General features: G+C 34.1%; 1 protein-coding gene across 1 annotated transcript in view; it reads left to right on the top strand.

Moving 5' to 3' along the window:
- Window positions 1-26,690, top strand: part of KANSL1L (KAT8 regulatory NSL complex subunit 1 like) — a 100,295-nt gene that overhangs the window by 50,294 nt on the left and 23,311 nt on the right. The window contains 2 exon segments of the mRNA XM_081051753.1: window positions 239-360; window positions 14,113-14,317. Coding sequence (XP_080907879.1) covers window positions 239-360; window positions 14,113-14,317 — 327 coding nt within the window.

Here is a 26,690-nt window from a genome sequence, read left to right as displayed (position 1 = left end):
GTTCAAATGTTTTAGAAGAGGGTATGATGAGTAGAAAAAGAAAATATAACAAAAAAGGATGTGTAAAAGGTGTACCTTAAAATGTAGATATAATAAATGGAAAAATTAGTAGCTGTGTCAATCATTTTTGTATATTAAAATATTTGTTAAAAAATAAACCTTTACTTATTTCATGAGAAGTTAAGCATTTAGTAGACACTTGCTTAGCAGCAGTAAAAGGTTGACTGTTTTCTTGCAGAGCGCACAGTTGACTGAGATCATCAACAGTTTGATTGCCCCTCTCAACTTGTCTCCAACTTCATCACCCCTCTCCTCCAAATCCTGTAGCCATAAATGTCTGGCTAATGGCCTTTCTAGGAGGTAAGTATCTCTGGGATAATTTTGCTTATAAATTTGTCTTTGCTTATTTTATTTTGTTTTATCTTTTAAGTATTTCAGCTGCTTTTTTTCTTCTTACTTAAGCACTATTAGAGAACAATCAATAGACCATGGATACATTTTTAGATAACATCAGATGTATACTTAAGGTAACTACAAACCTGAGAAATGAGGAAGAGAGCTTTCCAGGAAGTTTCATAATTTTTCTGAAAAAGCAAAACTGATACCATTTGCTGCAGAAGTACTGCTTTATTTAATACAACTTCCATTTTGTACATTTATGTTCTTAAGTTCCATATTGCCCTTGCAATGTATTTTAAGAAAAAAAAATATCCTAGATATAGTTTGGGTGGGCATAGAAGATTGATAAATATTATTCATAAAATCCAGTTAAATTTTACTCAGCCAATTTTTAATTCAGCTTTTATATGGTGAGTTTTTTTCTGTATGTAATAATTCCTACAATCAATTAGCAGTTTATTGTTGTATCAGCAAAATTATGTATATATACTATGAATCCTAATAATTTTGGGGAAGAGCATTTGTTCTCTTTTACTTTGCTTACTTTTTCTCTTTGAATTTTTCCTTTTAAACATGCAATTAGAATTTAAGATGTTAAAAGAATATACTTTTGTGTGTGCATCTTTTTTCCCAATAAAATTATAACGTGGGCTTCTTTGCTTTAACTACCATAGAGGACAAAGTGTAACTTAGTATTGGGAAATATTTATATTAATAATTACATGATTTGTTAAAATTTTTTAAAATATAGCTTGAAACAAAAATTTATACCATAGTGAAAATTATGCTAAGTAGCCATCACATTCTTAATGAAATTAGTGGATATAAACCAAATCTTACAATAAAATTCTGTTATTTGATATTTAGTTCTAATGTGTTATTTTGAGAGTCTTAATTTTGAATACTTTTACATTTTTATTTGTGCTGGGTATATATGTCCATTGTTCTGTTCAGGAAACAGTTCTTTTATTGGTTTTGCTTTATTTTTTGTTAACTTTATATTCATTCCTTGTATCACTGATGATTCACTTTGAAAGTAAGCATGCTCACATGTTGTACAGGACTCTGATATCTTTATTTATGAGAGCATATCCTAATTAAGAAAGTCACAATTACAAGTTGAACCATTAAACACCATCAAATTGGTATATGATCATTGTTATTTGAGGCTACACCCATTTACCTAAGCAGGTATTACTTGATCACACATATACTTAGGTGTGTGTACATATTTTCATTTTGATGTACTTGCTTGTATTTTTGGTCATTCATTCACAAGGTATTTATTGCATAACTATTTGCTGTATGCCATATACTCAAGTCCCAGGGATACAAAGATGAAGAAGACAAAGTCTCCACTTTTAAATAACTTGCAGTCTAGTAGGTGAAATGTGTAATTATTTAAAGCATATAATAATAATGGCATCTCATGCAGTTGTTTGAATATTTGGTTTTAATACCTGTTATAGTTGAAAAAGATGACTCATAAAAATAGGTAGATCTAAATGAAAGAAATGTAACATTGGCTGTGTTTACTAAATCATACCTTTTCAGTCCTGTGTAATAGATCAAAGGTTCTTGTTGAAATCAAGTAGTAATTGCCATCTTTCCTAATGTCAAGTAGTTGTTCCTACATACTAATTCGAAAGTTTATTTTTAAAAATTTGTAACATATTCAAAACCTACTAAAATTCTTTGATAGATTTAAAAGCAGATAAAAATTTGTTGTCCAACTTCTTTAAGTATGCTGATGTGTTTTATTTAATTTTACTAATAAGTTTATTTTCAGCAACAGTTTTTCAAAATACTTTCTATATAACACATTTCTTTCAAAAAGCGTTTAGTTTCACATTTGTTATCAAAATATTATATTTCCCTTGAAGGAAAGATTGTTTTATTTTCTAACATTTGCTAGAAAATGTAATATAGCTACTTTTCATCAACGAGAAGATGAATAAATTTAGAACACTTAAAACATTGTTTAAAATGTATAATTTATCTTTAAGTAATCACTCTTTTTAAATGATTTGTTGTCAGATAACCAGCAAACTGCTTTGTGAAACAAAAGATTTGAGAGATACTCCTGGCCCCACTTAAATTTTTCTAAAAATTCTCCTTATGATAATGTATACCATAAATATACAAATCTATTTACCTACGAACATAAAAACTGGAATATATTGCAGATAAGAGATTGATAACTCTGGAGGAAAAGTAAAAAATTTTGAGAGTATATGGTGGTTGTCAGATGCCAGACAAAAATGTCTCTAGGTTTTGTCATTTATAATTTGAGACTTTAGCAAAAGCAGTGAAATGACATGATGGAGAGAAAGATAAGAGTGGGTTAATAAGGGTGAAGATGGAGATGAAGTAGAGAGAAGGAATCAATATTATACTTTAGAGGCTGCTGACAGTAAGGCTATATAGTAGAATTGGATGTACAAGGTCAAGTAAGGTATTTTTGTGTTTAAGGTGGAAGGAATGTAAGCATCTTTATTAAAATAAAGGGATGGGAAAGAGCTAGAGATGGGAAATGCAGAAATAAATATCACAGAGTTATGGAGGGACCTTATGACAGGAGAAAATATACTTGCTCTTTGAGAGTGGCATGAAAGATATTAAGATGGGTATAGATGCAGTTGTTTATAATAAAGTGACTGTATCCAAGTTAAAAGTCAGAAAGGAAGCGGGAGGACTTAGGTTAAGGTTTGGATGAACATTGACAAATAAAATATTGCCCCTTTATTTCCTTCCCCCTGTTCTTTTCTTGTAGCATGAGCAGCCCTGTAAAAGGATGTTACGTGGTTTCTAGAGTTTTTTATTTTAACCCCTTACCTATATTGTGAAAAGTACTTAGTTAGTATTGGTAAAATTAGTTAAGAATTTAATTTAGAAGTACTGTATTCTTTAATTGAACTTTTTATAAAAGGAATGCATAGTAGTAAAATTCTATAAATTTAACAGATTATTGTACATTACTCACATTTGAGGACATTACCATAGATTTTGAAAATTAACTGGAGATAGAACTTTATATTATAGTAATATGTGAAAAGCTTTTTAAAGATACCTGCATTGAAGCAATGTGAAATGTATCTATTTATGAGCCTTTTGGCCCTGGGAGTAAAAACGTCAGTTGAAGCTTAGTTTTATTACTTGTATCTTGCTGGTTTTTCAATACGTTATTTTTTTCTTCACACATAATTATATATGAAGAAAACATTTCAGACTCATAGTTTTTCTAGAGTAAAGGCTTAGTTTATTTAATGTCGTTCAGACTTGACACTTCACCACAAAGCGCTTTGTGAAGATATCCCTATTAAGCATGTAAGTACTATTCATTTTATGCATTTAAGTATATGTAAAAGTAAGAAAAGTCGTCATTTAAATAAGAATTTTTAAAATTCTGATAAAATGTACATAACAAAATTTATCATTTTAACCATTTTTAAGTGTAGTGACATTAAGTACATTTACATTGTTGTGTAACAATCAGCATCATTCATCCCCAGAAATGTTTTCATCTTCCTAAACTAAAACTCCCATTAAATAATAACTCCCCTTTCTTCCTTCTCCCCAGTCCTTGGCAATCACCATTCTACTTTGTGTCTCTATGATTTGACTCTCTGTGTACCTCATGATGTGACAATATACAGTATTTGTCCTTTAGTGACAGGCTTATTTCACTTAGCATGTCATCAAGGTTCATGTATATTGTAGCATGTGTCAATATTCCCTTTCTTTTTAATTTTGAACTGTATTTCGTCTTACATATAGGTCACATTTTTGTTTTTACATGGATCCTTTCATGAACATTTAGGTTGCTTTCACCTTTTGGCTGTTGTGAATAATGCTGCTATGAACATGGTTATACAAATATCTGTTGAGTCCCTGCTTCAGAGGTCCAAAAAAATTCAGAGGTCCTTCAGAGGTTCAGACCCCTGCTTCAGAGGCCTGAAAAATATTGAAATTAAAAACTAAGTGAGTTTGGCAGCAACATGGACACAATTGAAAAGAGAACATGTAACATAGAAGATAGATTAGAAGTTCCTGAACATAGGAAAAGAGACAAAACAATGGAAAATATAGAAGAGTCATTTAGAAATATGGAGAACATATTGAGCAGGTCTAAGATGAGACTTAATTGGAGACTTGGAAGATGAAACAGAGAATGGAGCAGAAGAGATATTGGCTGAAAAATTACCTGATCTGATGAAAGACACCAAATTCAGGAAGTGAAACAGATTTTTCAGAGGGACAAATAAAAAGAAATCCACTGCTAGAAATACAGAGGAAATGACAAATGACATCTAAAAGCAAGTGTGGGGGTCTGGGAGGAGGAAGACATTACCTTAATGAAAGACACAGTTTGACTGCAGCTGACTTCTCAAGAGTCATCATGGGAGCCAGAGTACAGTGGAATGGCGTCTTCAGTGTGTTGAAAGAAAATATTAGGTTGGTGCAAAAGTAATGGTGGTTTAAAAGGTTAAAAATAATTACAAAAACCGCTGTTACTTTTGCACCAACCTAATAACTGTCTACCTAGAAATTCTATACCCAGAGAAAACATCTTTCAAGTCTGAGAGTGAAACAGATGTTTTCAGAGATATCAGAACTGAGAGTTTGTCACTAGTAGACTCTAATAATAACCATACAGTATGTGTTTCAGGCAGTGGAAAGTGATGATCCCAGATAAATAATTTGAGATGCAAGAAGGAATGTAGAACAAATACAATGGTAAATAACTATATGAGTATATGTAAACAAACAGTAGTAAAATGTGTCTAGTGAGGTTAAAAAAAATGTCTATGGCAACAATAGCATATAGGTCAGGAGGAAGGTAAATGGATTTAAATTGTTTTCAGGTCCTTGAATTATTCAGGAGGCTGGTAAAAGTATGGATTTAACTTTCGATGTGGTTTCTGCCCTCACGATATAGAGGCTAGCTGGTGATCAACTGAATAATTACTTAAATAAATGTAATTTTAAACCCTGATCGAGTGCTATGAAGAAAATGCATTGTTAAGCTATCACTTTGGAATTAGACAGATCTGAGATCAATCCCAGTTCTGTCATTTGCATTGTGATCTTGGGCAACTTTTTAAATCACAGTTAAAATAAGACCAGTCTGCTTCCTGGCTTGTTGTGAAGATCAAATGAGATAACACGTATGACATTTTATTTTACTTGTTAGTTGCTTATTATTTGTCTTCCTGGATGAAAATGTAAGCTCCATGATAGTAATCGTTTTGTTTTTTGTTTGTTTGGTTGGTTTTTTTTTGGTCTGTCTTATTAACTGCTATTTTCCTAAGCATCTAGATCAGTGAGTCACATCATGGATACAAATAAGTATTTGTTGAATGAATGAAATGCTTTTCAAGATTTCTTACAGGTTATCAGCATTCCATAAAAACTTTTTTTGTGTATTTTGTTTCTTCTCCCTCATAGTCAGATTAATATTTTAGTTGTTGCTCTCCTGGCTGTTTTCTGCAGTTCTGCTTCCTCTCATCTAATTTAATTCTGGACTAGAAAATCAGATAACCAAAAGCGGTATCTGTATCTGTACTATAGTAAGAGATATTCTCTAGTAAGAGAGAAAGTCTCTCTTAACAGTGACAGCAGTGAGCTTTTGTGTATGGACTTAACTGAGATCTTTTTCTGTTACTTTAAAGGCTTTTGTGATTTTAGCTATATTCTGTATACTTGAGGTTGCCAGGTAAGTAATCTCATAAGTGCTTCTAATAAAGCATATGTATTTCTAGCTTTATATCACATTACACTGTAATTTTTGTGTGTAAGTAGGTTAGAAGACATTTAAATTTTGAATTTTTCAAGTTTGGTCATTTGTTCTGTACATTAATTTTTTAGAGGACCACATAGAATTTACTTTTTAATATAATTTTTTAAAAGTACCTAAGGTCAGTTTTTAAGTATCCTAATGATCCTTTCTCACAATGTCTAAAGTAAATTCACTTGGTTAATTATTTTCCAGGACACCAGTTTCCCCACTTGTTATTCATTGATTCCCAATCCCCATCTCTTATTTTAGTGTCATTATCTCCCAGAAGTCAGAATTGTGTTTTTTTTTAGCTTTATTTGGCAGCAAGGCCTAAGTTGAATCACCACAAACTGAGCAATTGAAAAAAAATGTCTTCAAACAAATGAAGCATTACGTTTTATCATTATAGAGATAGCCATTGGTTTTTATATCACATACTCTAAAATGAAGATAAAATGTTATAAGTGGATCCTTGTTTACCCCATGGAGTATCTATGAGAAGGTGATTTCTACTTGAAATAATGTCTAGATTTTTATTGTCGTTGTTGTTTGTTTTGCTTTAATGAGTCCCAGAATATGATGTGAAATTAGATTCCAGTGAATCACTGCGGTGCTATTTATTTCCACTAATGGTAATTATCTCATGAAATGCAGCCATTCTTTCTGATTGAGTATCCTAATTGAAAAACTGCACTTAAACTGGCAAACTAATCACATATAAAGTAACTCTTTTACTCTCATCACAGTTTCAATAGTTGCTTTTCAGTTATGAGAAACATTATTTGTTAGCAGCATATTATTCTAGGCTGAAGTTTTCAACATAATTTTAGGTTCCTATGAATAATGTTAATTTTTGTATTCGCTAGATATACAACATCAGTAAGGAAATAAAATTTTCCCTGCTGTGTTTTTAAAGTAAGACCAGTAAGAATTCTTTTGTAAAAATCTTGCTTTTCTCTCTTTATCTCGATTTACATAAGTCTAAAACCTAATGTTTTAGGGGACGTTTAAGTAAATTGTTATATAACCACTGGTTGGCATATCATGTAACTATTAAAAAATTATGTGTATAGTAAGTATGCAATCTTGGGAACATTCCCATTTTGGAATGTTAAGGGGAAAAATCGGGATAACAAAATATTGTACAGTATGATTTCATAGAGAAAAAGACGACGTGTGTACGTCAAAATTTTAATGAAAGCTATATTTGTGTTTAGATGATGGGATTTTGAAAAATATAGCTTTCACTTTTTTAAACTTTTTTTATTTCCAAATGTTCCTTTAAAATCAAAAATAGAAATTTGTAAAGTCTCAATTTCAAATTACCTGTCACTCATGTCAGAAAAACAGATCAGAGATTATATTGAAGAGTCTGAACTGTATCTCCCAATCTGACATTAGCTAGAAATGTTTGACAAATGTTGTATCTCAATTCTCAGAAAAATATAGCTATCATATTGGCTTCTTAATTTATTTGCCCTTATTCTTTAAAAGATCCCAATTGAAGGTAAGAGCCAGAAATAAGAATGACAGCACTGCAATAGTGGGTCTCTTTTTCTCTCTACCTTTTAATATAGAAAACTTTGACATAGAGAAAGCAGAATAAAGGGCATCTACATATCCTCAGTTTTAACAGTTTTTAAGATTTTGGTAACTCATTTTAGCTATTTCCCTTGCTGACACATTTCCCCCCCCATGGACTTTTTAAAAGCACATTCTATTTGTTGTTATTTTAACTGTAAATACTTCTGTATGTTTCTTTGATAAACTTTTTAAAAACATACTCATCATGTTATTATCATCTGCTTATTGTTCTTATTAGCCATAATTTATTACTCATGAAATTCTCTATCCATATTCAAATTTCTCCAGTTGTCTCACAATTATCTTTTTATAGTTAATTTATTAGAATCAGAATCCAGACAAAGCCCACATTACATTTGGTTATTATGTCTCCTAAGTCTTTTATTCTCAAATAGCCATTTAAAAATATATTAGAAGTCCCTGATTCCCCCCCCCCAAAAAGTTTAATTTTTAGATACTTTTTTTTGTTTTCTTCTTATAAAAATAGTACAAACTTATTGTAGGAAAACTGGAAAATACACAAAATACTAGGAAAAACGTGGAAATCACTTATATTGCTCAGAGAATATTTCCTTCCTATTATTTTTATACACTATTTTCACAGTTGAGATCTATTGGAAACATTTTAACATCTTATTTCAATATTATATCTGAAGATTTTTATACTTAAAATATTTCCATTTTAATGGCTGCATTAAGGTACACCTTAATTTTTTAGAAAGTACATGTACCTTATTTGTTTTGTTTTAGAGAGACCACATTAATTTAGAGTACCATTTTACAGTGTATTTCAAAACATTTTCTTATTGCTAGTTGAAGAGACTTGTATTTTTAAGTAGCGGTATAGTTTCCCTACTTAGTACCCAGGGTAGGGGAAATGACCTGATCATGGCAGTTTTCTCTATACCAGATAATGCCTGGATGTTGATCTATTGGTCATTTGAGAAGAGTGTTTACTTTTGCCATTTGGAGGATCAGTAATGCCCCTAGTGGGCCCATTTCGTAAGTTTATGTAGTTTCAATTTAAAATGGGTTATGTCATCCTAGATGTCATTTAGTTATCTGAGTTATCTGATGTATTCATTTCTCCAAACACTATCAAGGGAAAAGAAAATAGTAAATGCAACTGTTGGCAGGATTTTGGGCATCAGGGAAAGATTGGGAAAGGTTGCTGCTTACCTTTGTTGCTACTGGTTGAATTCATCAAATAACTCGCACTGGTAAAAAGGAGAGACTTAAAATAGAGATTACAAATCATGGAAAAACAATAATTCTTAGATGTGTATCTTGGACTGTTTTAACAAATCACCTCTAATGGGGTGGCTTAAAATAACAGATAACTTATTCACAGTTCTGGAGGCTAGAAGTTCAAAATCAAGGTGACAGGAAGAGCCGTGCTTTCTCTGACTGTTCTAGGGAAGACCCTTCCTTGTCTTTTCTTAGCTTCTGTTGGTTGCTAGTAGTCCTTGGTGGTTCTTTGGCTTGTAGACCATTTCCAGCTGCCTCTGTCTTCATATGGCATTCTTCCCTGGGTGGATCTCTTCTTTGTCTCTCTGCCTCTTCTTATAAGGACATCAGTGATTAGATTTAAGACCCACCCTAGTCAGTATAGCCTCATCTTTCCTACTTACATCTGCAAAGACTGTATTTCCAAATAAGGTCACATTTTGAGGTTCCAGATGGATGTAAATTTTTGAAGACACTATTCAAAGCAGTGTAGTGGGTGTGGATATTTGTGTGTGTGAGTTTATGGGGATCTGGGGCTGGGGTCTATCATAATGTCTCTGAGAATGCACATTTTAATTCTCCATTATAGATTTCTACTTTTTCTGGAATATGTTTAAATATGAGAATAGGTGAATGTGGGGGAAATGTTTAACCTCTGACCTAAAACAGTATTTTTAAACTCTGTGTTGAATATTTATTCTGTTATTCCTTGAGAATAAAAGATAAAAATAACTTCATGAAATCTTTTCTATGCTTTTATGGTTCTAGCATTCTAAATGTATAATCAGACCCAAAAGTTTCTTATTTACTAGAAGTATTTGAGTAGAGCATTATAACATTTATTCCAGTCCTTCCAAGAACACAGTTTGGCTTAGGCAAAGGTTATCAAATACTTAAATAATTTACTATGAAAAATTCCAGACTATTTTTCACTATATTTAAAAATATATACATTGAAATTAGATTATTCTTCCACGTCCATCCGCTACTATCACAAGATGACACGAAGATGTTAGCTAATATATATGCCCATTTAGATAGTTTTATTTATTAATTATGATATAAGTATAATTAAGTATTAATTATGACATAAGTATAAGTATAAGATTTGCAGAAATTGATTCTGGTAGTGATTTATAATGAACTATCATGTAAAAAATTAATTGACTCACTTCTGGGCCTTTGGTTCTCATAGTAATCAGAGTGTAGGAATACATTGTTTAAAAAATTCACTTGAAGTTTTCCATTTATACGCTATAAAAACAAATTCAATGCCTGTTGTTAATCATACATAAATATCTTAATTGCTAAAATTTTCTGGGATTGTAATAGAAAATCAGTGGTTTCAGGAAGTCATTAAATAACTGTTAGAGAAATTAAACAATGTTAATAAAGTATGAACTGAGGACTTTCTGATTATTTTCTTAGATAAAGCTCTCAGTCATTTTTCACTTTTCAGATTAAAAGAAAAATATAGATTAGAAGACATTTTTTAGACTTGACTTATGCTTTCTCTTTTGCAAATCAAAACATCTTGTACCTCTCAATCTGCTTATTTTTATAAATTTATCATTGACATACTTGATTATAAGATAAGGTGAAGTAAGATACATCATATCTTACTATCATACACTAACTTTTGTAAACCAAAGAGTTAGAGATTTAGAGGGGAACTCAAGGCAGTGTAAATATATATTTTATCTTTTTGAAATATCAGGAACTTCTGAAACAAGTGTAAACAAAACAGACAGTCTCTGCACTACTTACAGTCTGGAAAGGAAGACTGAGGGACTGTGCAAGGGCTCAGAGGCTTCCCTGAGGAATTTACTTTTGAACTGAGAGCCAAGTAATTATTGGAAATTATGTAGGTGAAGGAGGAAGTGAGAAAATTCCGGGAAAAGAAATAACATGTATGGTAGAGACTCTGAGTTATTTGAAATGAAAGGAGGTATTGTAGCTGGAACACGGGGAATAGAGAGAGTGTCCTGCAAGATGAGACAGGAGAGCGATGGCAGGGGCCAGACCATCAGGGTCTTTTACATGAAGAATTTAAGAGCAATGGGAAAGCTTTGAGAGTTTAGGCAGTGTGGAGATGGGAGGAAAGGGAGTGACAGGATCAGACTTGTTTTCCCTAAAGACTGGTATAGAAGGGACTGGAGGGTAAAAAGCATGTATGAAGGGAGACCAGTTAGTTATAAGGCTGTTAGCGTAATGCTGGCACCAAATAGCTTGGGTTAGGGGAGTGGTGGTGGAGATGTAGAAAGGTGTACGCCAAAATCTACCCTCACTGCCTCACTGTCCCTCTTCCTCAATTATTTAATTCATTTTAAAGCCAAATTATTCTGTCTGCCTATAACAAAGGATCGAGGCTGGCCTTTGGGGGATTTTTATTCTTTGAGTAAAAGCTTCCAGTTAGAAATCAAAGAAATGTAATTTGTTGCCTCCCCTGGTACTGTCCCACTTGTAAACTTGCTACTTCAAAAGTCCAATGATAATTATATTGATAAGTATTGATATTTGTCTTGCTAACTATAATATAACAATACTTGACAGTGGCCCATTGCATCAGTTTCTGGAGTTTCCTAGGTGTACCTACAACTGATTGGGATCACTAAGCCATTTCTCTTATTGACATATTTATTTTCCTTCTTCTCTTCCTCCTCCTCCTTCTTCTCCTATTATTATGATTTTTTTTAAAGAATGTCTTGTGATGATAGTGTCTTATATTGCTTTGTCAATGATATCTGTCTTAAATTCATGTTTTACTAAATACTTAATTCCTAGATAGTCTCTTATCTCCAGAGGAAACATAATTTATCTCTTGTTCTGCTTTTCAATGAGGTTCATTGATTGACTATCTCTTTAATGTAAAACACTGTAAAATAAGTGAATTTATTAGTGATTTATAATAATCCTTTATAACAACCTCATCAATTATTTATAAAAATAGTTTATGCACCAAAAATAAAAAAAATAGTTTAAAAATAGTTTAGCTTTGGTGAGAATAATATGCTTTACACATTGAGTACACATTGATCAGTTCCAGTAAATTCCCCTGTTTACTTGAGAAGGATAACTTTTGATGACACTTTGCAAGGATCCTTAGTACTTAAAAAGTGCTAGTAGTCATCTAAGAATGAATCGTCTGCAGCAGGGAACGTTAAATAAAGAAAATAGTAAAACTAAACTCTTTTCCTACGATAATGTCAGCCACTGTAGAAACTTGAAAATATAACATTTGGTGATACAAATGACAAGCTTTTCTTTTAAATCAGCCTGTGAGCCTCTAGCCAGTTCAAAGTTGTGTGCTGTCATTCAGTAAGGTGATGGTGGCTCACCATTTTGAGGACTAAGTCTCCCGGGGGGAGGCGGTAACTGAGAGCTCATTAGCAAGTGAAGAGTTGTAAATACCAGAGTGAGTTAACTGTGCTTCAGTCTGCTAGAATAGTAAGTAAGAGCTCTTCATTTTCCCTAGATACTACCCAGTAGTGTTTCTTTTAAAGAGCAGTATAATCTGCCTAAAGGTGTTTCTAACTTGCTAGACAAAGAATCTCTTAGTACTGGATTACACCCGTCTTCCTGGATCCATCTTCCTAGATCCTAGCTCTCTGACTTGATTACCTCTGATACCAACTACCTACTGAAACCTGTCTTCTTCCTGACTTTGACTTGCTTCTGTGCCAGCCACCTGACCTGCTTAGTGCCTAACTTGACATTGGCTATCATCTATGCCTTCTGCTCACCCTGGAACAATACATACGATATGTCACAGAAAGTAACATCAGGATATGAAATTGGACCTGTTAATTTGAGAGTAGCATTATATCTTAAACCTTTCTCAGAGGGAAGATCTTTAGAACGCTTATTACTGGGACTTAAAACTTACTTGACTAAAGCTCTGCAGACTAAATATTTTTAAAGTGAAATAGCTATCATCAACTCTTTTCCCTATACTGGCCTGACCAATAGTATATACTCAGTTATGTATTTATTGACTATATAATAGTCACCAAATCCATGTATAACTATTCTCTTTTGTTTCACCAACATAAGCTATTCAGGTACCTTTATTTTTGGTTTCTTATTACTGTGTAAAACATTCTTGAATTACTTGTTTTGACCACAAGCTAACAGGGTATTTTATAACAACTATAAGCAAATATGATTGAAAACCAATGATAGTGCTGTAGAAAAACGCTTATGTTTACCATTGAACGCCAATTCTACTTGAACCAGAGAGCACATTTACAACTTACATGTTGATTAGAACTTTTATGTCACATATAGCAGATTCACTTGTTGATTTTAGGATACTGTCTATATAAATAAGTTTTAAATTGGTATGGTACAGTGCCTAAAAAGTTTCATTATTTTATATATAATAGTATAAAGGAAATTAAATTTATGTGGCCCTGAGTATTAACTTCTTCCTAATGTTCTGATGTTTAAGATATTTAAATACAATGTTTTAAAAGCAATATGAAGAATAATTAAAAATTAATATGCTTTTTGCTCATGTAGTTTGTGTGATGTTTCATTTTATAGTTGTGACTTCTGTGTCATCAGAAGTTTAAAATATTTCTAAATACAGTAGGATTATGTATTTCTTTCAAAATTCACTGAAATGCTTATTTAAGAGCAACTTAAATAAGCAACTTAAGATGAGAGTTCAGCCCTTTTTAAACGTATAGTTTAAAAAGGTTTTAAACTGTAGTCCTAGTCCTATGTAATTTCCCCAATATGCAAAAAGAATATGATGTAAATAGTTGCAACACTGTGTAAAATACATGAATTATTGATTTACAAATGAACATGAACATTGTACTAGTGAACTCGTGAGCATCTCTAATCTATGGGATTTTTATTTTGCAGGAAAAAATAGAAGTAGAAATTACTTTCACAACTTGAATATGTAATTCCTCACCAATTGAATATTAATTAAATATTAATAATTAATCAAATATTAATTCTCTCACCAATTGTTACCACAGAGTTGGCTAAAATTAACACTCTTCTGTCATAATCAATCAAGGAAATTTACATTTAGTTTTCTTTGTCTTTTTTGTTTGTTTGTTTGTTTTGTTTTATTCCCTCCATTCCCCAATTATTTCATGGCATTGCAGTGCTTCAGAGAATTTAGATGAGCTGTCTTCCTCCAGTAGCTGGTTACTTAACCAGAAGCACAGTAAGAAAAGGAGAAAAGACAGGACAAGATTGAAATCTCCACCCTTGACTATCATGAGTACAGCAGCTCGAACAAGGCCACTTCAGAATTTCCACAAACGAAAACTCTACAGATTGAGCCCTACTTTTTATTGGACTCCACAGGTAAGGTTGCCTTTGGGAAAGCATGAACAAAGATTTTATGGTCAATATGTTTCATGAGGATATGGATTGTACACCATTATTTAGATAATTATATCTAGAAAGTTTTAAATAGTATATAGCTTAGAAGTGACTAGTAGGTATTGACAATATACAGAGGGTGCCAAAAACATGTATACACATTTTAGGAAAGGAAAAAAACTATTAAAATTACACTGATGGTAACCACTTTGAGCACCTCTTGTAATTGCAGAAGGCAAACATGACTTGTATTCATCTTTTGTTACCAGTATATATTACAATTTTAATAGTTTTTTTCCTTTCTTGAAATGTGTGTACATTTTTTTTGGCACCCTCTGTATTCGTGGGATTTAATGAATTTTTAAACATAGCAGTGTACTCTGAAATTTCTCACATCTCCATTTATTAAATCCATTATTATGCTTAAACTAATTTGAAGGAAAATAACGTATCTAGGTGATTTAAAAATTTTACTGGTAAGGTAATAAGGAGAGCATAAATTTACTACATATTTGTTTTTTTGCTTAGTAAAGAAAAAAAGTAAATAAAATCACAGCTGTCAGTTATTTTGGAGAAAATCACATTGCTCTCCTTTTTAGATTTGGTATTTATTAATCCTAGTTAGTGCTCCATTTCCATTTTCTAGAATATAAGCAATGTGATTTTATATGTCCATGCTTATAGCTTTTATAAATAAAATAAACTTCAATAAAAGCATTTATTTTGAAAAGCATATTTTACATTTATTAGCAAAGTGGTAGGCATACATCTTTCAATGCATATCTAAACAAACTGTGAAGGGCAAAATTAGTTATCCTTAGTTCTTGTATGACATGCTTTTTCCTATTATATTTTTAAATAACATATCAAAGGAAAAATTATCCTTGATGCTATCATTTAATATAACTTCTGATTATTACTGCTTTAAATATTTTTAAATATACTTATATAAAAATCAAAATGCTTTGTTTTATTAGTAATCGATTTTAAGTATGGTTTAATAGATCCAATTATAAGTAAGAATATGGATTCTGACAAATTAGTTTTTATTAATGGATATTTGATATGGAGCAAGATATTTATATAGTCTTAACTATATAGTAGAGATCCAGACGATAACCTTGCCTGAGTGATCAAAATTAACAGCCTATGTGAAGGATACAATATCATGATGTACAAGGTGTGATGAAAAAATATGGTTAATGTTTAAATAAAAAAATTATTACAGTAAAAGACACATTGCCATTAATCCCCCTCAAAATATTCACCCTCACTTTGAACACACTTATCCCATTGTTCTTGCCACTTTCTGAAGCAGTTCTGGAAGTTCTCTTTCATGAGTGTCTTTAGTTGTGGTGTAATGGCTGCCTCGATGCTCTGAATCGATTCAAAACATTTACCTTTCATGATCATTTTGCCTTTGGGGAAGAGCCAGAAGTCGCATGGTGCCAGCTACAGTGAATTAGGTGGATGAGGACACACCATAATGCTTTTGTTTGACAGAAATTGCAGTACCAGAAGTGATGTGTGACATGGAGCCTTTCCATTGTGATCAAACAAGACAGATGGTTGAGTACCATCCAACGGAAAGGCAGAGATCCTCAATACGGGGAGTGGCACGTTGAAACTTCATAACTGTGTGACAAGTTTCAACTTGTTCAGTGCACTCAGGTGTGAGCTATAGTGGAGAGAAGGTGTATTTTAGTGTGTCATAAATCATCATCCTCCATCATGAGAACGCTCCGTGTCACACATCACTTCTGGTATAGGGCAATTTCTGTCAAATAAAAACATTATGGTGTGTCCTTATCCACCTTATTCATTGGATCTGGCACCGTCTGACTTCTGGCTCTTCCCTAAAGTCAAAATGATGTCATTTCAGGACATCAAGGCAGCCATGACAACACAACTAAAGACACTCACGAAAGAGGACTTCCAGAACTGCTTCAAAAAATGGCAAGAACAATGGGATAAGTGTGATTGAAGCGAGGGGGAGTATTTTTTAGGGGGATTAATGGCAATGTGTCTTTTATCGTAATAATTTATTTTAATTTAAACATTCACCATATTGTTTGATGACACCTCATGGCCTTCTGGTTAGGGATGGATAACCTGAATTTAATCATGAGGAAACATCAGACAAAGTCAAAATCTGAAATATGCTATTAAAAAATGGCAGCTGGGCTGTATTCTTTTAAAAATGTCAAAATCGGAAAAGCCAAGAAACGTCGAGGAACTGTTATAGATTGGAAGAGCGACTAAAAATATATATGATAACTAAATGAATATATGATCCAGAACGGAATTCTTTTGGAGGCAAAAAATTACTGGGACAATTGAGAAGACTGGACTATTGATGACAGCTTTTATAAAAATATTGTATCAATGTTGAATTTCCTGAATATGATGACTGTTTTGCAATTATGTAAGAAAACATACTTGCTCTAGGAAATACACATTGAAATATTAAGGGGTAAAATGGCTAAACCATCCATTGTGTGTAATAAATTAACCCTTGTGCTTCTAGAGTGGTACTAGCATTGTAGCATTCTTGGCAGAATTGAGAAAATAATGTTTTAAATCATTTTCTATAGCACTTAACTCTTTAGTTGAGTACTGGTGGAGAAAAGCTTACATAAGGCCAGTTGGAGAGGGGTGGGAGTCTTTGATATTAGGTAGCATGTAGTAGATGGTTTGTAGATCATCTCTCATTGCAACAATTACATCTATAAATTACAAAAAACCCCCACACTATTAAAGATATTAGCGGGACTTTTTATGGACCCATCAGAGACTTGAGGATGCAGGGCAAACTGCCACCTCAAAATATGGAGAGACAGGAACATCCAGAGAGTCACAACCAATATCTGCTTACTTGGAGCAGAAGCCACAACAACCATAAAGTAATTTGTAGGGACTCTTAAATGATAATTTTGATGAATTGCTTGAGGCTGAGTGTGGACTAGCTGGAGAATTAAAATCCCATAGACACTACAGTCTTAGGAAGGCCCCACACTTTCATGGACTTCACTTCCAGGCAACCCACTAAGTTCTCACAGTGAAAAGCCAAGAAGGATTCCTAGTGGCTCTGGCATGGACAGGGAAGGTAACCTTTATGAAATAAGTCCAGAGTATTGTCTATTGTCTACAAGGCTTACCATTCAGGGGAAAAGACTCGACCAGAGTTCTATTCCACCTGGGAGAAGAGCATTTCTCCCACTCCTGCCTCACCTAAGAAGGAACAGGGGTGGAAAATAAGGAACATTTGTTAAGGTCAGAGACCAGGGACACAGACCCACTAAAAGATTGAGATTTAATCAAGATTGTACTAGAAAATGCTGCTATAATAGATATGCTTCCTGTTCCCCACATTTTCCCACCACACCAACAGGACTCCCAGTACAATAACAGTTGGTTACAGCTACAAGGCATAGACTCTCTGAGAAGGAAGTCAGAAGTCAACAGGGGGGACAAAAACAAGACACTAAAGGAATTTGAGGCCTCTGGCACCTACACCTAGAGCAGACATTAAACATAGCCCAACTGTTACCCAGATTAATACAACATTGTGATAAAGGCCTGTTTACCTCAAGTCCTATTACCTGATACATCATGTCCAGCTTTCAACAAAAAAATTACAAGACATACTAGGAAAAACACTCCAAAGAGACCAAGAAACCATCAGAACTAGGCTCAGTATGAAAAAACGTTGCAAATCTCTTACATAACTATGATTAATATGTTAAAGTCTTTAACGGATAAAAAATACAAAACATGCAAGAACAGATGGGTATTGTAAGCAGAGAGATGGAAACTCTTAAGAATCAAAAGTAAATGCTAAGAATCAAAAACACTTTAACCTAAATGAAGCATGCCTTGCACGGACTCATCAGTAGACTAGACATGGCTGAGGATAGAATCAGCGAGCTTACGTAGGTTAACAGAGACTTTATAAACTAAAATACAAAAATGATAAAATATAAACTGATAAAAATATAAAATATAAAAATATAAAAATATAAAATATAAAATGATAAAATATAAAAAAAATGAAAAAATATAAACTAAAATAGAAAAATGAATGAAAAACAAACAAACAAAAAAAACCAGAACAGCACATCCAAGAATTTGGGGGTAATTTCAGATGGTCTATCAAATGTGTAATTGGAATACCAGGAGGAGTAAAAGAGAGACTGGACCAGAAAAAAATATTTGAAGTAATAGTACCTGAGAATTGTCTGAAGTTAATGACAAGCACCAAGCTACATATCGGGGAAATTCTAGCAGGAGAACATCAAATAGGGTAAATACCAAAAAATAAACACCCAGGCATGACACATTCAAACTCCAGAAGACCAAAAATGGAGAAAATCTTGGGAAAAGGCAGGGAAAAACATCTTTCTTTAGAAGAACAAGGATAAGAATTGCAGGCAACTGAACAAGGATAAGAAAGGCAGGGAAAAACATCTTTCTTTAAAAGAACATGGGTAAGAATTGCAGCTGACTTGCATGATAAGAAACCATGCAAGCAAGAAGACAGTGTAATGAAGCACTGTTAGTGGTTGAATTGTGTCCCCCAGAATGCATATGTTGAAGTCCTAACCCCCAGTACCTCAGAATGTGAGCTTATTTGGAAATAGGCTTGTTGCAGATGTAATTACTTAAGGTGAGGTGAATAGGATAGACTCTAATTCAATATGACTGGTTTCCTTATAAAGGGAATTTGGACAGAGATACATGCACACAGGAGACTGAGATCAGAGTTATTCTACAAACCAAAGGGCACCAAAGATTGGCAGCGAAAACCAGAAGCTAGAAGAGAGCCGTGAAACAGATTCTTCTTCACAATCCTCAAAATAAACTAATCCAGCTGACACCTTTCTCAGACTTCCAGCCTCCAGAACGATGAAACAGTACATTCTGAACCACTCAGCTGTGGTACTTTGTTAGGGCATGTATCGATAAGTATTATCGATTGCTGTGCACAGACTTATTTTCAAGGCCCGATACGCAAGACACACCACCACAAGCCGGGATGAAGGGGTTAAAGAGTTTTATTACAAAGTGAAAGTGAGTAAGACAAGACAGAGATTAGAGGAATATATTATCATACCACTAACAAGCAAGGAGGCAATTCATCATACCACCAGGGCCCGGTCAATTAGAGTCGTAGAAACAGCAACGGCCTTTCATCAGCAGGGCAAAATCCCAATCAAGTAAAGTTATCAGCACGGGTGAAACATCATGCGCAGAAACAGCACCGGTAAAATATCAACACGGGCAAAACATCATGCGCAGAAATAGCACTGGTAAAATATCAACACGGGCAAAACATCATGCGCAGAAACAGCACCGGTAAAATATCAACACGGGTAAAACATCATGCGCAGAAACAGCACCGGCCCTTCATCAGCACGAGCGAAACACCTTACAGCAGCCCAGGCAGCCGGGGAACAACTGTTGCTGTTGCTCCTTCGCTTTCTGGGGTTTTGAGGACTTCACTAACAACAGCAGCAAGGAGCCAATAAGCATACGTGTTAACAACACAAGGAACTGGTCTCGGATCTGGCTAGGAGCCGGGGCCAGTCCTTGGTATGAGATTAGATGTATCAGAGCTCAGCCCACCTGTACCAAGGCGAAGGCCAGGCTCCACATCCTGTAAATATTTTCTTGGTCCTTGGGAGGGTAGCCAATCCTTCCAAGGCCAAGCACGTATCCCAGCCACTGAGAGTTTACATCCCCAAATGTTCCCAGGCAGACCTTCATATATTCTATTCCTTACAGGGCAGCCCTAGCAAACTAATACACTGACCTTATTTGGAAATACGGTCTTTGTTAAAGAACCTGCATAAGATCCTTTTGGAGTTGGGATGGGCCCTAAATCCTGTCACTGGTGTCCTTACAAAAGAAGGGAGAGAAAGATTTGAGGCAGAGAAGAAGCCTATGTGAAGATGGAGGCAGAGATTGGAGTTGTGTCCTCACAAGCCAAGGAACTCCAGGCGCCATCAGAAGCTGAAATATGCAAGGACACCTCTGCCCCAGAGACTGCAAAGGGAGTGCGGTTCTGGCAACACCTTAGTTTTGGACTTCTGCATCCAGAACTGAGAAAATAAACTATGGCTTAAAGCCATCCAATTTGTGACAATTTGTTACGACAGTCCTAGGAAACTAATACAGAGTTTGATACCAGGAAGTAGAGTACTGCTTTAACAAATACCTACAATTGTGGAAGTAGCTTTAGAATTGGGTAATAGTCAGAGGAAGAAAGGATTTTGAGGTATATGATACAAAAAGAAAAAAGAAAAAAAAAAAACCTAGACTCTGATGAGAGCTCAGAAGGAAGTGAGGAGGATGGAAGACAAAGGTGCTGCCATCTTAGAGAATACCTGTGTTGTCATGAACAGAAGTTTACATGAACAGAAATGTGAGCCTTAAAAGTGCCTCTGGTAAAGATTTCTGTTATTAGAAACTGGAAGAAAGGCAGTCATTGTTATAAAGTGGTAGAAAACTGGGCTGAATAATACTCTACTGTTAAGTAGAAAATAGAACTTATAAGCACTGACCTCTTGGATATTTAGTTAAGGAAATTATCAAGCAAAGTGTGGAATTTCTTCTTGCTGTTTATAGTAAGATACGAGTGGAAATAGATAGATTGAGCAAGGAATTGATAAGCAAAAAGGAACCAGAAGTTGATCATATGGAAAATACTCATCCTGTTTTGTAAAAACTGCTATGTAGCCCACTCTGGAGAGAATCCAAGGTTGTGGCTGGATAACCTTCGCTGGAAAGATTAGGTGTGACTCAGGGATCCAATCCACCATCTTCACAGAAGCCAGGAATAGAAAGGGGGTTATCCAGAAAAGATCTGAGGAGAACCCACTTATCTAATGACGTGGGCCATCTTAACATACAAGGGGGACCTACACGGGTTTATTTTTAAGTGTTAGGTCAACAGCAACACTACCAGCTTAGACAGAAAAGGACAGAGACTTTGTCATAGGCAATTAAATAAAACCAATTGGCAGTTTGAACATTCTGCCTAGAAATTCTCCTTAGGCAGACTTGTGAGTTCATTATGTATCCTTCTAATCGTCTACATTTCTACAGGCAACTGTTACACACTACTTGTTCTGCCAGAACAATCAGATGAAAGAAATAGAAGTAGGATTGGAATAATTATTTAGAATCATTATTTGCAGAGCTTTTGATCCTTTTGCTGGGCAAAATTAGTAAAAAGCATAAATTAGTATGTATTTTTACTTGAATTTAACCTTCTTACAATACTGATCTCCAATGAGAATGTCAAATAATAATAACTAATATTTATTAAGCAAGTATTGTGCCAGGCACTGTTTTAACTTACAAGTACTTTATATATATTTCTTAGTTAATATCCATACCCCATTTTATATGGGGAACCTGAAGCACAAAGTGGAATGAAAGGATGCATATATTTAGCACTATTTAAATAAAGTACAAGTTTGTAGTTTTAAGTGTTAATGTTGAGCCTTAACACTACTTCTTTCATGAGCTTGAGTAAAACATTTGATCTGAATCTTTTGTGACCTGTTTCATACTGTTCTTTCTATGAAATATCCATAGCAACAATTGTTAAAACTCCATTTAGTTTCTAACGGTATTTTAATTTTTTTGGCTTTCTTATTCTTCTAGCTGAATCACATCTTTTGCTGTCCCAGCCTATTTATTACTGGAACACGTTAGGTTTTTTTTTTCCTTAGAGGAGCTATGCTTTTTTTAATACTTGGTATAATATTGCTTGATCTACCTACAGTGTATCTTTAAGGAGGGCGCAGCTCACAGTGACCCATGTGGGGATCGAACCGACAACCTTGGTTTTATTAGCACCATGCTCTAACCAACTGAGCTAACTGGCCACCCCAGTATATCTTTAAATTTAGGAAAATGCGATGGCAGGAATATTTAAGATATGATGATGTTCTCCAGAATGATGCTCTAATGTAAGTCTTATAATGTAAATGTGGCTAATAGATTTCTTTAAAATACAATTTAATTTGCAATTAATTAAAGAAAAAATGTTTCTTAGGCCATAATATGCTTCTTCAGCTCCTTCTTGAATTAAATTTATAGCATATGTAGCATTATTTCTTTGAGAAAACATGCTTTATGTAATTATAGATAAATCTGGAAGGTACCAAGTTCTAAAGAGACTAAAAATCATTTCCTACAGGGAGGCAGTACATTTTAGTGGTTTTATGCATGGGTTCAGGAAAACACATTGAGTTGAGATCTTATTTCTACTTCTTAATAATAGTGTGTGGTATTATGCAGATCACTCACTGTCGTGTTTTCCCCATCCATGAAAGTAGGGCTACCTTCATGGGCTACATTCAGCTGAAGAGTCAGTGGAGCTGGGAGAAGTTAGCCTCACCTTTTCCTCCAGCAGGTACCAGTAGTACTGGCTATTGGCCGAGGACACTCAGTTCTCTCTTGTGGCCTCTCATCCTTCGATAGCTAGAATGGCCTCATTGCACGGCAAGGAGGAAGCTACAAGCCCCTTGAGCCCTAGGCACTGGATCTCAATAAGGTCATTTCTACTGTGTTCTGTAGGTCAAAGCAAGTCACATTGGCGAGCCCAGATGCAAGGGGATGGAGAAATAGATTTCACCAAGAGAAGGAAGTTGTAGCAAAAGGGCATACATACATACATGCATACATACTGGGATGGGAGGAATCTGTGACCAGTAAGCAATCTTCCACTTAGGGTGGACGTTGGGGGCAAGTAGATAACCCCAAATTAAGACATCAGCTGAATCAAGCAATAAAGAGAAATAGGGTTACCTTACAGAATTGTGTTGATATTAAATAACATATTTCAAAGGTACCTAGCCCAATGCCTGGCATTTAAGTCCTCATCAGATGTGAGTTATGATGGGGATGATGATGATGATGATAACACTAGGGAATCAGTGATGGTTGTAGTGTGGAGAAGTGGTATGATCTATATATTATTTCAAAGATTGGCTTGGTGCCTTTTAACAGGACAACTTGCTTTGGGAAGAGATTGGAGAAACTGAGATCAATTAAACGGCTATTACAGATATAAGGTTATTAAGAGTGGAATGAAATGGACAGATATAGAAAAACATTTCAAAGAAGAAATGACTAGTCTTCTTAACTGACTTAATGTGATTAAAGAAAATGTTTAATCAGGAGAGGAAGAAGAGGCACAACAAATTATGGTATTGCTTAGTACACTTTGTAAAATGCCCAAGTCAAGTCTTAATGGTAATTAATACTTATATTAGGGATTAAGTAGCAGTAGGGCATGAGTGAAATGTGGCTCTCAGTGTCATCTGATTCATAATTCTGTAAACTCTACTGGGAAGTGGATGAGGGAAACGTATCTTTCAGAACCCAAATAAACAAAACTTAAGTCATTGTTTTAAACTTGTGTGGTGCTGGATTATATGTTTATTTTTTATTTATTTATTTTTTTTTAATTAATTTTATTGGGGTGACAATTGTTAGTAAATTTACATAGATTTCAGGTGTACAATTCTGCATTACATCGTCTATAAATCCCATTGTGTGTTCACCACCCAGAGTCAGTTCTCCTTCCATCACCATATATTTGATCCCCTTTACCCTCATCACCCACCCCCCACCCCCTTATATGTTTATTTTTTAATAAGGCATTCTTCTTTATATGGTATATTAATTCTTTCAAGCCACTGAGGAAAAATAGCAAATATCCCCCATCTTCCTTGCCTACTGTGGTTGATTGATAGTGACTTGGCTATCTGAAACTCAGAAAAATTTTGACATCTGAGCTGGGACTAATTAACAATGTTTGCTACAAATGAGGAAAGACTGGTAGCAAACATGCTATATCATTTGCCATTTCTGGACTAAGGTGTCACATCAACATAAATGTGTTAAAATGACTACTTTCCATATTATTTAGAAGGTGATATATAGGTACATAAATCAATGACAGTGCTTTATTGTTTATAGATCACTTATATACAACTCAGGAGTTGCTTAGCAAATGGGAATAACGTGTCTTTAGTTTCTTAAAAATCTTAGGGAAACTGAGCCAGTACTAATTTGCATACTGCTTAATATTTATCCAAAAAACATTTGTTAAAATGTTAAATCTAGTAGTAGCTTTGTTCACTTTCATAAACATTTTTGGCAAAAGAATCTTAAAAGTGTAAGTTAGCTAATTTTTTTTTAATCATTTGAAACATTTCTAAGGAATGAAACATCTTATTCATTCATTAAGTTTTTGTTTTGTTTTGTTTTTTGACCCACAACATACATTCTTATTATTCCTAGGCTGCTTTAATAGTTACTGTCTTCTTTTAGCCTTTCTTATAGAAGGGTACACATCTTTTAATAGTATTCTAATGTTTTAAGGGAAGACTTCAATTTGACTGTTAAGTGTTCTGCTATATAATTTAGCTGCTGTGATGCTACTGTGCTCTGTCACTTATATCAAAGCTATTGCAGATGTAGCTTGGAGCTGGTCATTTGACAGGTTTATTGCTTAGTCAGTATTGTTCTTACACGTTGTTTTAACCCCCACCTATCAACTTTCTCTTTCTTCCTTAAAGTTAGAATCCTAAGTTATACACACAGTGGCAATGTGTCCTGTTAAAAATACAGACCCTTCTGAAAATAACAATGGAGGAAAACAAGGTAACTTTATGCCCTTAAATTTGAAAATTTATATAAACAAAATCTTAAAGATATGTAGCATATGAAAGTTGAATCAAAAAGAAATAGAAAACCTGAATAGTTTATAACCATTAAAATGTTGAATCCGTAATTAAAATTCTCCTCACAAGAAAAAATGAGATTCAGATGACTTTATTGAACATCAAATGCTACTGAATAATCTCAAGGAAAATATAATTCAACCCTAGCAAATTTACAGAAAAGAAATTGAGTCTAGCATACTTTTCATATAAACAACTAACAAAGACAGATTAGAAAAGGAAAATTTTAGGCTGATCTCCATTTTGAACAGAGATGCAGAAATTCTAAATAAAATGGTAATAACTAAACCCAGCAATATATAAAAAAAAATATGGCATCTTGACAAAATTGGTTTCACACTAGGAATGCATGACTAGTTTAAAATTAGAAAATAAAGTAGTTTACTACCTAGGTAAACGTTAGTGCGTAGGTAAAAGAAATCATTTGATTAAGTAATACAGAAAACAAGATTTGGTAATATTACGTCTTCATAACACCCTGGAATTGAAAGTATTTTTTTTTTTTTTTGCCACCCGCGATGCAGGCTCTCCCCTCACCCACCTTGGCATTCTGGCAATGAGCATATTACACATTTGTTTGTTTGTTCACCTTAAGTGTTCTACTCCACGGGGCCCAGGGGCTCAGGGATGAGGGACCACTAAGTCCCTCCCCTTGAGGAATGTGTATGACACCCAAGCAAGTGTGTCTAGTTCACTGAGGTGAAACCATCCAGTAGTGATTTAAAAGTCATTTTTTAAGGCACCCCCAAATATTACGACAATAAATGCATGAATGAACTTTGACTTCGGAAAACATGTTTGGTTTTTTCCCCCATCTCCCTCATCCCCCCTCCCTTTTGGCAACCATTAGCTTGTCGTCTGTGGGTATGTTTATGTTTTGTTTATTCATTTGTTTTGTTTTATATTCCACACATAAGTGAAATAATAATTTATCTTTCTCTGTCTGACTTATTTCACTTAGCATAATACCCTCTAGGTCCATCCGTGTTGTAAATGGTAAGATTTCATTCTTTTTCATGACTAATATTCCCTTGTATGTAGGTATCACAAATTCTTTAGCCATTCGTCTGTTGATGCACACTTAGGTTGTTTTCTGTCTTAGGTACTGTAAGTAATCTTGCATTGAACATACGGGAGCATATATCTTTTTGAGTTAGTGTTTTGGATTTCTTTGGATAAATATCCAGAAGTGGAATTGCTGGGTTTCATGGCGATTCTATTTTTTAAGGAATCTCCATACTGTTTTCCTTAGTGACTACACTAATTTACAATCACACCAGCAGTTCAAGAGCGTTCTCTTTTCTCCATATCCTCACTAGATTTGTTAATTTTTCAAAAATAGCCATTCTTACAGGTGCGAGGTGATATCTCATTGTGGTTTTGATTTGTGTTTCCCTAATGATTAGTGATGTTGAGCATCTTTTCAAATATCTGTTGATCATATGTATGTCCTTTTTGGAGAAATGTATATTCAGGTCCTCTGCCCATTTATTTAATTGGATTGTTGTTTTGATGTTAAGTTGTATGAGTTCCTTATTATATTTTGGATATTCACCCCTGATCAGATCTATAACTTGTGAATGTCTCCTCCC

The sequence above is a fragment of the Rhinolophus hipposideros genome (genome assembly GCF_964194185.1).
Source record: "Rhinolophus hipposideros genome assembly, chromosome: 6".
NCBI classification, from domain to species: domain Eukaryota; kingdom Metazoa; phylum Chordata; class Mammalia; order Chiroptera; family Rhinolophidae; genus Rhinolophus; species Rhinolophus hipposideros.
The sequence above is the reverse complement of the archived record's forward strand: the minus strand, read 5'-3'. Positions and strand labels throughout refer to the sequence as shown.